Source organism: Maylandia zebra, linkage group LG19 (assembly GCF_041146795.1).
Source record: "Maylandia zebra isolate NMK-2024a linkage group LG19, Mzebra_GT3a, whole genome shotgun sequence".
In the NCBI taxonomy this organism is placed as follows: Eukaryota; Metazoa; Chordata; class Actinopteri; order Cichliformes; family Cichlidae; genus Maylandia; species Maylandia zebra.
The window spans coordinates 15,410,073-15,424,770 of NC_135185.1; the positions used below are offsets into that span (position 1 = coordinate 15,410,073).

The window sequence follows — 14,698 nt, forward strand, 5'->3', positions numbered from 1 at the left end:
GTAGGCACCAAGAACAATCGATGTAATGCTGTCAACCGAACGTAACGCAATTCATTTACGTAATGAGAAATTCCTGGAATGATTAAAACAAATAATGTCCAACAACATCCTGCAGGACAATGCAGTGAAATCTAAAATTCAAATAGTCATTACAGAAGAGACTGCAGAGCATGCACTGGCACGAGCAAAGGTTTCACTTTATTTCAAAAGCCAGCTACGTTTCAGCTCGTACATTTGTGGCTTGAGTTCCTTTTCCAAGGAGAGGCCATGCTTCTGTTGGAGAGTTCTGCCCAGCATCTCATTTCTTTGATATACCGTTGTGCAGAATAAAACCCTCAGAGGTTTGTTACTACATGACCCCTGTGGTTTGATGTGAATGCACAGGACTCTTGTACAACTGAGATTATTTTCCAAAAATGTCAGATAAGCTTTGCTGAGATCTGTTGCTCCGATAATGCTGCCGTCACGCAACTGTACGACAACAAATAAGGGGGCGGGTTCAGATCTCGACAGCCTGCTGTTGTGCTAGCCCTGCTTCGGATATGTCACTTTACAGCAAAGGTGCACACATGCCACACAGAGACGTCAGGCTTCCCACTCGGCTTTAAAACAAAAGAAACTGTTGCAGTTTGAGCTACACAGCCAAACACTGGCAGGTTTATTTTAACACTTTCAATGTGCTCAGTGTAGATACTTGAAGCATGCAAACAATAAATCATAAATGATGCTCTTCTGTGCATATGACCTGCATATGAAGTTCTATTTTTGGTTTGCATATCGAACAGAGAGGATGATTACATGGTTACAGGGTCTATTTGCATTTCATACAGCGAGAGAAAAGAGAAGGTTTGTAGCTGCAGACTGGCCTGTCTTGCTCACCAGCAGAATGGCACACAGTTTGTTTGTACTGTAGCTGCCTGATAGTCTCTATAGGGCTGCCCTGAATGGCAAACAGCAGCAAAGGATGATTTAGAGGTTCATGAGAATTTCTCTCTCCATCTTTGCTTTTCTGAGCCACGAGTAGTACTGGAGTAAAAGCCTGCAGCTCCATATAACACTGGAAACCCACCAATGAGTAAGTGCTGTTTTCAAGATGCTGGAAAAGACGTGAATAAGAAGCTCAAATCCAACTACAACTTCACTAATTGTGACGAGCCAATAAGCTCCCCACATCGTGTCGTTCGCCTCCATGGTGAAAACAAATCAGGCCTGCTCTCTTCGTTGTCATTATGTCAGTGTCGGGGGACAAAAACAACACTTTTCATCTTTATCTCTGTAATCATTTTACCACAACAACATTCCCTCTTCTCCTCTCTGGCTCCCCTGTCACTTCAGGCTGAAGGCTCACCATTTATGACAATATGGCAGGGGACTCCCTCAACAGCTGAAAGGTTTAGAAAGCTACTATGTGCCAGAGTTGCATCTGGTCAGGAAAAAAACCTGCTCGCTTTAACTCAGAGCAAACATCTTGACCTAAATGTTCTGTACACTTGAGCTCCACTTGAGTTCCTCTGGGTAATATGTATTATTAAAAGTTGGGCTTTAAATATACACCAAAGCTCTGTACTGAATCAGATAGCTTTGGTCTTGACTGAAAATGCCTCGCGGTAAAAGAATCTTGTAATTTTTGTCTTCAAAGCTTAAAAACCCTCAACACTGCTTTCTTAAAATCAGCCAGCATAAAAATCAATAGCTCATTCCCTAGCCCTGTAATCCTCAAATTAATATGACTGTCCAACTCTTCGCTGCTTGGGAGCTTTGATACGGATAGAGTTTATGTGCAGATTTGATGGATCACAGCAAGCAAGTCACTGCAATGTGTTTGATTGTGAGGGTAAGAAAAAGAAAACCTACACACCAGTGAAAGATTCTTAGAAGTGTTGCGGCACACGAGCTCAGGAACTTCTTATATTTTCAACAAAGTTGCTAATAAAGCTCACAGCATTGTTATTCTCAGCATGGTAACATGCCGCTGCAGAACTAAGGAACACACGGAGCTGCTGCACACAGCATTGGTATGCCGCTGGAGCAAGAGAAAGACTCAGCAGGTCCACCACGGAGCAGCATGAACCACAGGGCAAGGCAACAGCCAGCGTGGCTGTCACTGTTCATTAGCGGGGTGCCGTAAGCTACCTGAAGCTCACCAGAGGCCAGCCACAGAGAGAGGGTGGGGGGGTTCACCTTGTTACCTCCCAAGCACAAGCTCAAAATATCTCCAGATTGTGATAGCTCTCAGAAGTATCCACACAGACTGATCATGTTGACAGTCAGTTTCTGACGATATGGAGACTAAATCTCGTACACGTTGTCTCAAATGCTGCCCAAAAATACAAATTTTTTTCCATTTATTTCTCTGTTTACTTGTGCATGCCATATCTAAACCTTTGCTGTGAATGTTGATTGATCCGCTGCTGCAAAAATAAGAGAATAAAGCTGCTGATAAACCCGGACCTGGCCACACATGGAATGAATAAACAACACATTCTCATCTGAACGTGTCAAATAGTGCCCTTCTGTTATGATTTTCTGCTGCCACAGAGATACGACAAGCACCGGTAATCCGTGTTTGGAAGGTGGAGTGAGTCACAAGCTATCTGCCAAAAGATTGAAGTTCATGTCCTGTAGCAGAGCTTTATTTTTTTTTAATTATTCCACTGCTTCCTTATTTGCTTCTTACTTTCACTCTCACTTTCTGGTAAGGTTTAGGGTTAGTAGATTAAGGAAAAGATCAGGATTTGGGGTACTGTCACAACACGACTTCAAGTAAGCCTCCATATGTAAAAGTTGGAAGTGAGATCTACACCACTGATCAAATATGGCATATTTGATGTCTAGGGAATGAAAAAGGATTTCAACTGGCACCACATGCTGTCGCTCTGAATGCATCGGGAGACTGTAGAACGTTAGCACTTGCTGGTACATGCTGTGTCATGTTTATTAACACAGACATGTGCAAGTGATAATTGCTAAAATGAACAAATTTCTGTAGTCCCTTGATACCCAAGTTACATGACAGCTACAGCCAATAAAGACATCAGTACAAAACTGGTGATTCAGCTTTCAGAACAACAATTTAACTTCATCTTTTGCAGAGGTAAACGTTTGGAGAAGTGCTATTATGACTATTCAGCGAAGTCAAGGACCGGGTACTGAGGAGGCACACTCTAATGTTTGGGGATCTCTATAGAAGCAGCTGCTTCCTCCTGTTAATGCATCTGAGTGCGTGGGAAAAGAAATTATGGCACATGCCAGAGAGAAAAGGATGAACTTCCTGCGCTGTCTAACCCAATAAACTAATTTATTGATTCTGCTGAGGATAAAATGATAAAAATGACAGTCTGGTCCAACACCTGAAGGGCAATGGATGCATCATCAAGCGCACATGCTTGCCAAACTATACATCACACAAAAGCCTGTAGAAATGTAGGAAAGAGGCCACGGGTGGCTGATCCTCTGCATAATGTGTTCGCACTATGTTTTCTCACCGAAACACATTACAAGGCTAAGCCTTCCCGTTCAGGAATCCATCATGCTAATCAGTCACTGGGATCACTCCTGGAAATCACATCTTTTGCTGAGCTTCAGCATCTCCCATCAACCAGCCTGATTGATAGGCGATAAAAAGTGACTGTGTCAAGTATAGCAGTAGGTAATAGATACTGGGTCCAGATTAAGAACTTGCCATCTGAGAAGTGAGTGCAACAGGAATGAGTGATCCTTCAGCACTGCCACACCAGTGCCTCTGCTCTGGAGGACATAACACGCAAATTGTTGTGCAAATATCTGCTGGAAAACGTAATCTCTTTAAATAAAGAGTCCGTGATCCAGAAAGCCTGTACGGCACAGGGTGAAGGTGACAAAAGCTCCAGCCTGGATCAACAACAATTTTTCAATTATATACACCAGATAAAGCTACGCTATCTGAATACATTTCAGAGTAACGGCAGTAGTGTTGAGATTATATCTCAATTTGATGAAAAAAATTAATCATCTAACGGTGATACAGCACAGAGTCTGTGTGCCATTCACATTTATTTTTTCTTTTACATTTGGATGAAAAGTGCTCCTTAAATAACATGCTTCGGTAGCTCACGCAATAACTGAATAATTTTCAACATTTTATCTTTCATTGCGTTGTTGTAATTGTATCAAAGTCATAACACTTTTGCATTACTCGTTAATTTCATTTTTGTTTCCAATTCAGTTTAGTTTACAGAGTGGGTTTGCTTGTTTCATTTTGTTATTTTATTATTGTTGAATCAAGAACATTATTAGTTCAGGTGTGATCCCAGATCATCAGCTGTTCTCAAAACCTGATCGTCTGATACAGTTCTATTAACGGGGTATAAAGAGAAGGCTGTTTAAGTTTCTTTAGCCTGCTCTACCCTGCAAGCCGCTATGCAACCCACCTCCACTACAATTCCTCCTTTTAGGCAGTTTCACTAGATCAGTGGCATATCTGTTGTCCCTGATGCCTGCGCACTTCAGTGTTGCCTCCAGCTTTCCAGCCGTGCACGGAAGATCCCAGAGGCGAGCCATGCTGCCAAATATAAATTACTGCAGATGCTAACATCAATCTCTTGTTGACTTCAGTGGTCCTGAACTAAATGTTTTTTTTCCCCACACCTAGTTTTTGACTTTTCAGTGGCTATAGCAATCATGTGTGATGCCACAAAAAGCTTTAAATTGGCCAGTGTTATAATCCACCAACTATCACGAGATATCAAATTAAACTCAGGGAAAACAAACAACTGTCTGCCTGTGGGTACCACTCATGCCCTTGTCATTTTTGTTGTTGTTTTTTTTGCCCAGGGTGAAGGCACTGTTATATTTAAATAAAGTTCACATCGTCAGAGCTATATTCAGGCAAAGGATAATCTCACACATTACTATTCAAGTCACAGTTCAAACTGGTTCCTTCTGATAGGCACAGATGGAAGGAGGCACTGAACTCCTAACCTTTCATTCTCATTTTTACATGGTTGTCATCTCACTCGTGTTTTTATACTGATAAACCATCTCAATTATGACACAAAAATATCTGGAAAGGTGACGGAAAGCTTGACCTTTATAAGTGAGCAGTGTGACATTGGAACATAAGCCCTCATGAATCAGCAAGCACCAGTTCTGACATTTCAAGACACGTACGAGGTTCTCAAAGAAAGTGATTTAAGGAATTTACTATTACATATAATTTCCATAGAGATCTGTCAGTCTGTCTAAAGGGAAAGCAGCAGTACATTTAACGGAGAGAGCAACAGAGCAGGAATCTTTACTGAGAAGTCCAAAATAGGTCTCACGAAAAGTCTTATGCAAGCATATAGCGTGCCATATTATGGGTAGGAATGAATAAATAATGAAAAAGTAAATCCTTGATGAATTCTTCCAAAGGTTTAAATTGATGCTCACTTAAATCTCCTGTCTGTGAAACATGAACATGAGGCTGACCTGTATTGATTATTAATTGAATTGCCTTGGGTAACTTCAACTGTTTACTTAAGTTTCGCTGAAGTAGAAATTCTTTTTTAACTTTTTATCCTCCCCAGTGTTTCCTCTTTCTACATGTCATGGCCAATCAATCAAGCAATCAGTCAAACAATTTCTATAATCCAGCCACAGCCTGATACGTAATTACGAAAAAAGGAAGGAGTAATGCTTTTTAAAAACACTCACATGCCAAGAAGCAGTCCATGCTGAAAGAGACGTTGTCCACAGAAATGGCAGAACCGGGTCCAGGTCCATTTTCAGTGCTGAAATAGAGAAAGAACCTGTGGAGAGGCAGAGGATTTTTAACATCTCACAACCTGTGAATAGTGAGACAGCTTCTGTCTGAAACAATGAGAGAGATAATTTATTGTGCTTTAAGAAAACTCCCACTGAGAATTGGCCTTTGAGAGTGTGCATTGTGTGTCACAAGGTTTGCTATTTAACAGACGAAAAAAAAGGGCAGTTTGACTTTTACAAAGATTAAACTCATTGACATGGTTATAGTTAAACATATATAAGAGAAGCGCTTTAATCGCAAACCTTCAAAGTGACACTTTTTCAAGGCTTTTGTTTTTCCAGATGTTAGGAGAAAAAACTGATCTCACATCTGTATGGTAAAGAGAAGAAGTTGGATCAAAGCCTGTATGTAACCACCATGATGTCACCCACTGACTCGGAAACTGTTGTTTATTGGAGTCAGAATCTACCATATTTTGATGAAATGATGGAGCGCTAATGTATGAGCTAAACTGAGAAAGCTTGAACCTCATACCCTCTTATTATCCCAACAGATCACTTCGCTTTCAGACCGAAGAGTTACTTATACTTCCAAGAGTTTTCAAAAGTAGAATGGGACGCTGAGTCTTCAGTCCGTAGGCCCTCTACTACAAAACCAGCTCCCAGTTTAGATTTTGAAGACAGACACTGACTCTACTTTAAAGTTAGGATTAAAACTTAAAATTTATAATTACGCCTGGATCAGGTGACCTTGAGTCACCCCTTAGTTGTGATACAACAGGCCTAGGCGTTGCTGAGCTTCCCATGATGCACTGAGTGATTCTTCTTTGCTCATCTCTTTTCACTCCCTGTGTTTATACACACACTTCTGCATTAATCATTACCAGTTATTGCATTTTAACTCTGTCTCTCCTTTAATTTGCCCGTTGTCTTGTTTCTCTCTGTCATCTCTCTTTTCTCTCATCTCCAGCCAGTCACAGGAGATGGCTGTCCCTCCCTGAGTGTGGTTCTGCTGAAGGTTTCTTGTTGTTAAATGGGAGGTTTTCCTTTTTACTGGCACCCGGAGTGCTCACTCATACAGGGTTTTGTGGCACATGCACAGACTGTATGGCTACATTTTAGAATTATCAGTTATCTATTCATTTATTTTTGTAACAGATAACTCAGAATAGTGCTAACTAACACCCATCCTCTCAACCTCTTATCAAATTTAGGGTCAAGGCGGCCAATTTATGATCACTTATGAACCTAAGATTCATATTGGACTGTTGTGAATAAGCTTGAGTCCCTGGAGAAAACCCACAGAACCCACAGAAAACCCATCCATATGTAAAGCCCACTTTGATCTTATATTGGCCAGACCAGTAAAACTCCCCTTCTGTTGGTGTAAAGAAGTTTATATACACACAAGAAAAAGAAGGGCAATTTCAACAGCATTTCTCAGTTTTTCAACATGATAAAGGAATGCTCGTTTACTAAATGAAAGAAATCTGTCAGCAAAACTCTCTGGACTTAAATAATAAGAGATCAATGTGTGTTTTGCAGAATATCCTTTAATTATAAAACAGAACGTTTTTGTTCTCTCGCAGAAAGATCCCTTTAAAATATAAACTTCTATAGTACAGTAAAAAACTAGAACTTATCTGCAATTCAATTGCTATGTTACCTAATTACTTTGGTGTAGTTTGAATGGCAATGGGAGAAGTCTTTTTCAGTAGAAAAAGCAATTAAACTTTTAAAAATACACTTAGAAGTCCAAAATTGGTGCCCTAAATCACATCTTCCAGTGGGCAAGATTGGAGTCTGCATCAGGCCAATTCTGGATCTCTGGCCTTATGTTTGATACCCCTGGTTTATAAGTTAAATATCAAATCGAGAAAATATTGACAGGGAACTAAGAGCCATTTCATAACATGTTTATCTGCGAGTATTAAAGAAGGTTTGATGGTGGATTTTGACCCCAGATCTACTGTTTCCTTCCTGAGTCTTCATGCCAAGTCAAACTAACCATATCCTGGCTCTGAGCAGAGCAATATCATTCCTGTGATCTAACTCTGCTGGAATATAGTGAATAAGTGCATTTGCTGATTGGTGCAGCAATGGCAGTTGCATAACCTGTAATAGGTAAGAGTTCTATAAATCAAGAAACAGTCACCGCTTGGTCCCGTTCAGTCAGCTGAGGTTTGTGTCACTGTGATTTATTTGGGGTTTTGTTCAGTACATTACACCATGCCAGCCCACATGTTCTGCATGTTCTTTACTTTCTGCTATACCCTGACTTCTGCCTGCACTTTAAGCTGTGTTTCTGATTCTATTTAAGCTCTACAAAGGTCAATGTGCAAAGTCTGGCAGGTTCACCTCGTGGTTACGGACATGACATTCTAATTAAGAGCACAAGCACAGCTGACTACATAACCCAGGAATCAAAAATTAATCACTCACAGGAGAGCAGGATTATCCAAGCTTGAATGGCAAAGAAACCCCCAGTCAGGCAAACAGAGATGAAATACCGTATCTGGAGTTTCTTGTGTGTGTGATTTTTTTCTTACTTTTTTCTATTTTTTATTTATTTCTCTCTTCAGTGAGGGGAAATCAGGGCCGTAGCTAATTGGAAGGCATAGCGAGTGGAGAGAGCCTTGTGTATTGATTTATCTTTTTTTCAACACAGACAAGTGGAATAAAGAGTGGATATTTTGTACAAGCGTACACATGGCAGGTCCATTGTATAAGACTGGGGTCCCTATGGGATTCATTAGTTTTATGAAACTGAGAGGAAATGTTCCTAGAAAATGGAATGAAAATGCTGAAAATCTGCATTTATAAGGAAGAACTTCTCTATCGTGTTTCTTAAGACTTCTTTTGCAGCGGGAGCGCTTTAGTATTTGTGTGAGCATGTCAGAGGTTTGTTGGGATCAGAGTCGGATGACTGACGATGACTGCTCTTAAACACTTCAAAGTGGAACTGTCAGTTTGATGCCTTCAGACAGTCCAAACACGTTGCCTCGATATAATCACAGCTGCCTGACATGCGGTGAAACAGGCAAGCACTTGTCATACCAGTCTGCCAGCCCGTAAAGGGGAAGTGCGACGAGTTTCCAGCCTCTTTCAGATTTGGATTGAGTGGCTGAATGCCAGAGTTGGCGCGGCTTGTCGGGGCCTGTGCTGTTCTCCACGATCCACAGAGACAGCGCCCCCTTCTGGAAGTTCGCGAAGCACAGCCAGAATCGCACCTGTGAAAGTAGGATGGGATTTGAAATGATCACTGTGCACTACAGGTTAAAACAGAGCTGCACTGATGATTTCTGAGACATATAGCGAGTGTTAGTATAAATATAACTATAAATACACCAGCAACTTTAACGTCCTTTGAGCATTTTAGAATTGAAGGAAACCAGCCAAATGTGTTATCAGTCAAGGGGGAATGCATTTAAAATTGCACTGAGATTAATCAGTAACAGCCATCTGTTCACTTCTAATTATTCTAAGATTAATAGAATTCAATCAGGATTATAATTTGAGTTATTTTGCAGCCTGCATGCTTCATCACATATCAGCCGAACATTGTCTTTTCCAGGAGGGATATGCTGGGTCTAAACCTGCTGAAAATTAAACAACACACAGGCTGTCACGAGAATTGAACAGCAAAAGCAAGTCTCAGGATGTGACCACGTCCCTCTCCAGCGTTTCTTGAAGCCAAGAACATAATTCTTGTTTCACCATTTAAGTGGAACAGATGCTGGCTTAAGCCTGATGACTAAATTCAACACTTTTAGGATGAATGCTTGGATTGTGCCAGTGGATGGCAGGTTTTGGTTCTTATCAACTGAGAGACCACATGGTGAACATTTAAACATCAAGATTACAGGCGCCGCACCGTGCACACTGGGAATAACATGAAAGTGAAAGCGGCCTGTAGCTAATACCCAAAGCTAATATCCTCAACAAAGCTGTCCAAGAGCGGACAGGCCAGGCTGAACAGCACCGGTTCAGTGTAGAGAGACAGATTTAGAGCGTTAATCTGGAATCATTGCTAATCTTTGGCTGCGCGCCAAGAAGCTGTGAGCAGCGGCGCATCACGGCCTGCATTGCTCTCCACAAACCTAAGACACCTCTGATGTGCACCTTAAGAAGCAGCAACATCACTTTTGTTGTTTTGTTTTTCTTGTTTTCCTTCCCGTCTTTTTTTCTCCTCCATCGAGTTTTTCCTCTGTGTTTTTCTTCTAAAGTTGCGCTAACTTGTTCTCTTGTTTTACGACCTTTCTGACCTTTTAATCAGCTCAGCATATCCAACTTCCTCCATGTGCACAAAAGGTCAAAGGTCGCTGTGCTGAGAAATATTAATATCTGACTAATCAAAGATGCAGCAGCATCAATCAAGATGTCAAGTACAGAAGTTTTTTTTTTTTACCTGGAGACCTGCTCTGTGCATATCACGATCTTAATAATGCATCACTTGCGATATGTGTGAACCTGTGACTGACGAGGTCAGCCTCACTGTCTCTCAGGGTCTCACAGGAAATACAGATGGCTCAGTGCTAACCAGCTGTCGTGGCTGGTTACTGCTTGGTTTCTAAAGATGTTACTGGGATCATATTCAAGACATAAAGTAAGTCAAGGTTATATGCTGATTCAAAAACATAAAAATGCTATTTAAGTTGTGTGTATGTATCCATGACCGCTTATGTTAATGAGAGTGTGGGGAGTGAATTGGAGGGCGGGATGGGGTGGGGTGGGTTGCTTTTAACCATGTAAAGCACTTTGTGCTACATTTCTGTATGAAAAGTGCTTTATAAATAAAGATTGATTGATTGATTGATTGAACTCATCTTACATTTTCAAAGTAAAAAGAGCCTTACATTGTGTAATATGTATTAGCTGGAATTAGCTGCCTAACAAATCCATAACAAGTGTACTGACCTGCTAAAACGTAAACTGCAAACATTAGCATATCTGCCGTGTATCATGCTTAAAGATAAAGTGTATATCATCAGGTAAGTATTGCATCATGGAGAGTTAAAGAGCTAACAATGACAGCATTCTTGTTCTCTTTTTAAAAAAAATTATTTTGGGGTTAAAATTCAGCTTTGCACTATTTCAAGCTGCTTTTAAAACAAATCAGGTGGACACACTCCAACCAAGTCCCGGGCTTTTACCTGCTGATAAAGTCTAGGGGCAGCTGTCCTTTCAGCTGAGATATGGATGATTATCAACTAGAAACAAAGCCACATTTTTTTTAAAGAATCACAGCAGTTGTTGGTAGTTTGTAACATTTGCCCTTGGTTTGTTCTGAATGTGAGACTGGAAAGACAGACCGAGTGAGCAGTATGTGGAGGAACTCACGGTGCACGGAGAGTTTCTTAAAGGAGGAGGAAAGAGAGGACTCCTCAGTAATGCTGAGCCACGCTGACCTTTAGACTGGCCTCCCTCCACAGTGAATGTAGCACCTTTAACACACACACACACATCCATAACAAAGATAAGTGTCAGAAATGTAAAATCTTTTTTTATTTATTTATTTATTTATTTGCCATTTGTCTGCCAGCGAGGTTACTCAAAACCTACCTGGGTGAATTCAATAAAAAAATAATGGAGAAGAGGAACAAAGGAAAAGCTCATAAAACTTTAGGCATTTTCTGGATCATGTTGTTTGTTAGTGCAGGGCAGAGCACTGGCTATACTTGAGATCATTTTAAAGCTCTAAGGGTGGGGATCACAGAGTATTACTTGATAGAATACTGTCATGAAACGTCAACCACAATACTCATGGTATAACAGTACATGTATTGCTAATATTATAACAAAAGGAAGATTGGAATACTGATATTTTGTCTTACAATATCTTAGTGAAAATTTAGAAAGGTGACAATAATAATCTAGTGACAGTTTTGATGGGTTTCCCCTGAATTTTCTCTATTCTGAACTATAACTGATTAAACTAAAGGCTTTAAACTCTCACCCCAAAGGTTACGATCACAGTGTAAAATTACAGTGCTCCATTTATAGTTCCCCCCACACTCTACTGAGAGATCTGCAAATAGTTGAGAACAAAAACAAGCCACAGCAAAGCAAGACTTTAAAATTGCATCATGAGACCCACTTGAGTCACTGCACTGATGATTAACTGGAGTCACAAGAGTCTACATGCTTGAGCTATATCGAGATGGGCTGTGTTTTCCTTCCACGCTCACAAATTCAAGACTCAAATATTCAAAATTAAGATCAAGTGAAAAAAAAAAAGCCCCGATAACTCGTTTGAAGTCAGTTTCAATGAGGTCACACTGCTCAAACTTAAAAGAGCCTGCAAACGAGTCATCTCACAGTTGGATCGGAGCTGTGTTCGTGATGTGATAAAAGCCGTGTCTGAGCTACCTGATGATGGGCAGGTCTGTCTGGTTGCCTTGACTGGTGACTGGAGTCTTTTCCAGGAGAGACCGCGGCCTGTTATTGACTGCCAGCTACACTCGCCCTCTTCAAAAGAGCAGTAGCTGCCATTGAGAAAACGGCCTGGAGAGAGACAGGAAAGAATATATCAGGGGAGGAGAGGCAAAGAAGATAAGAAAAGAGGGGGGCACATAATGACTGGACAGGGCCAGCAGCAGGGTGAAAGAAGAAAGTGAAGTGAACACTGCCAGCCAAATTTTCAAGGAGAAAAAGGACAGGGCTAGGGTGGAGGCTGGCGATCAAGGAGATGAGCGACAGTGAAGGCAGGAAGGTTGAGAGGAGAGAAGCACAAGAGGTGCAGACTAATGGCTCACAGGACTTGATGTGTTGGAGGAAATTAAGACTGAGCTGTGGTGAAGGTGGGCTCTCAGACAGACACTAGAAACAGAAGCAGAAAATGGAAGAGCCCTGATGTGTCCAGAGGGGGAGATGGGAAAGAGTCTGAGGCGAAATGAGAAAGCTGAGATGGTGACATTTCTTTTGGGATGCCAATCAGTTCGAAATTTCGCAGAATGGCACGAGCAAAGTGAGTCTGCACATCAATAATACAGTGAAAACGTTGGAATTATTGGATTGTGTAGTGGGTACAACACAAGCCAAGAGAGGAGTGTGTCTCCCTGTTACAGTTTCATAACCAGAGCTCACAATACAGGTGCTTACCAATTACCCTTCTCTGACTGAAACATTTGTGCATACATGAAAGATAACAACTCAATTTACGATGCTATGCTGTGACATATGCTATAATAAATTCCATAATAAGTTAGTAATTTTAATAAAAAATAAATATTTAAGTAAGGCTGACACACCAGTAAGATGTTTACTGAATAAAATGTGTCAAACCCATTATGTAGTCCTGATTAACATAAATGACTGGGAGGCAACAATGTTTGGAGAAATAAATGAACTCTACTATACTGTCCTCAATTTGCATCTCCTGGGTCTTGGTGTTTCTCAAGTCATAGCTCACACTTGTTCGAGTGAGGCCAGACATTATTAGAGTTGGCATTTATCCGGTGCTGTGCAAATTTAAAGTTTGTAAAAGTACAAGCTACAAATGTGATGGTTACCCCACACAGAGAACATCATAACGTCAAGTGACTCGATTAATCTCCCCAAACATCGGTATTATTTAATCAGTATGGATTTTTTTCTCCCTCTCAGTTAATTTTAATTGAACCACGCACTCTATTATACAGATATTTCTGAAGCAAGTTTCCATGGGATTATTTACTTCTCTAAAACTTCCTCAGGCCAGTAAAATGTTTTGAGAAAAATGGTTAATTCTACAATTTTCCATGGTTTTCACTGGCACACGAATCCTTCATAACAAATAAGTGCAAAACTGTTGAGTTCCAAAAGCCATTTCTCGTCTTCTGCTAAAACTGACAGAAAAAATTAGAAACAATTTTTGGTAGAGCAAGTATTTCAACACCTAGTGTTCTATCAAAGGCACATTTTTTAAATTCAATCTTTCATTATCAGGACAATTTTCTTCATCCTGTGCTTCTTTACAGAAAACAGATTTAAAAAATAATAAAGTCAGTGAATCGCTGCAAATGCACCGTAATGACAAGAGTCAATCATACATGCTGTTATAACTTGGCCTTTTTGAGATTCTTAACCTGAAAAGTTTTACTTCTTGGCTAAACAAGGATTTTTTTAAAAAGCTACTCCGTTGGCTTTCAGACTGCATTAACTTACATCAATAAAACAAGCATACTCTGCCAATTTCACCCTTTCTACTTTAACGTTGGGCCGGCAGAAAACTGATTTGACTCTGGCACGTCAGTCTTTCACGAAATCACTCACTTCTTTCGGGTGCAACAAAATGCTCCCGGCTTAATAGACGAATCGCTCGCTGAGTCAGTTCACACCATCAAATGATGCTAAGCCCAAACAAGTCAAACTGAAGTTAGCACCGTCCTCCAAGAAGGACAATGAGATGTCCTTAGATACTTAAAGCACTGCTGAATTTTTAAACAACTTTAGCTCAAAGTTTCAAAGTTTCCTCTATAAGTTTTCTTTATGTTCCTTTCATCCCAAGTTCCTGTCTGCGAGCGCCTATTACCTGTTACAGACTGAGTGATGTGGTACCGCTATGCTTTTGGAAATAACCTCATCCAGATAATGGGAAGGAAAACTGGCTTGAGGAAAGATCATACAGCATGTATTTTTTAGGAAGCAAAACAAGGAGAAAAAATGTCTTTCTTCAAAAACATCAGCTCTGAAATGCTTTTTGTTATTGTAGAAAACACCAAAAGAGCAGTTTTACTTTTAAACACTAACAGCAACAGCAAATTCATGGGGATATTTCCTGTGATGTTTCTGAAGTAAACAAAAAGCTTCTCTGGACTTTGTGGGTAATAAGAATATTTCATGTTCTTGCCTGTCTTGTGATGAGTCAGTCCTTGTTACATAAACGCCTTAGACAGAAAGTCTGTTTATACAAAGGGAAGAGATTTAAACTCATATCATGCTTGCATAGAGGAATCTGTGATGATTTAATCTTTATCAATGTCATTCACTTTAT

At 40.4% G+C, this 14,698-nt stretch overlaps 1 protein-coding gene across 3 annotated transcripts in view; it reads right to left on the reverse strand.

Moving 5' to 3' along the window:
- alk (ALK receptor tyrosine kinase) overlaps positions 1–14,698 on the reverse strand; it is a 419,663-nt gene that overhangs the window by 51,946 nt on the left and 353,019 nt on the right. For all 3 annotated transcript variants that reach the window (XM_004559269.4, XM_004559268.6, XM_076877725.1), the window contains 4 exons: positions 12,094–12,228; positions 11,065–11,168; positions 8,782–8,954; positions 5,674–5,768 (listed from right to left, as the gene is read on the reverse strand). In XM_004559269.4, the coding sequence (XP_004559326.3) occupies positions 5,674–5,768; positions 8,782–8,954; positions 11,065–11,168; positions 12,094–12,228 (507 nt within the window). The remainder of the gene's footprint in view (positions 1–5,673; positions 5,769–8,781; positions 8,955–11,064; positions 11,169–12,093; positions 12,229–14,698) is intronic.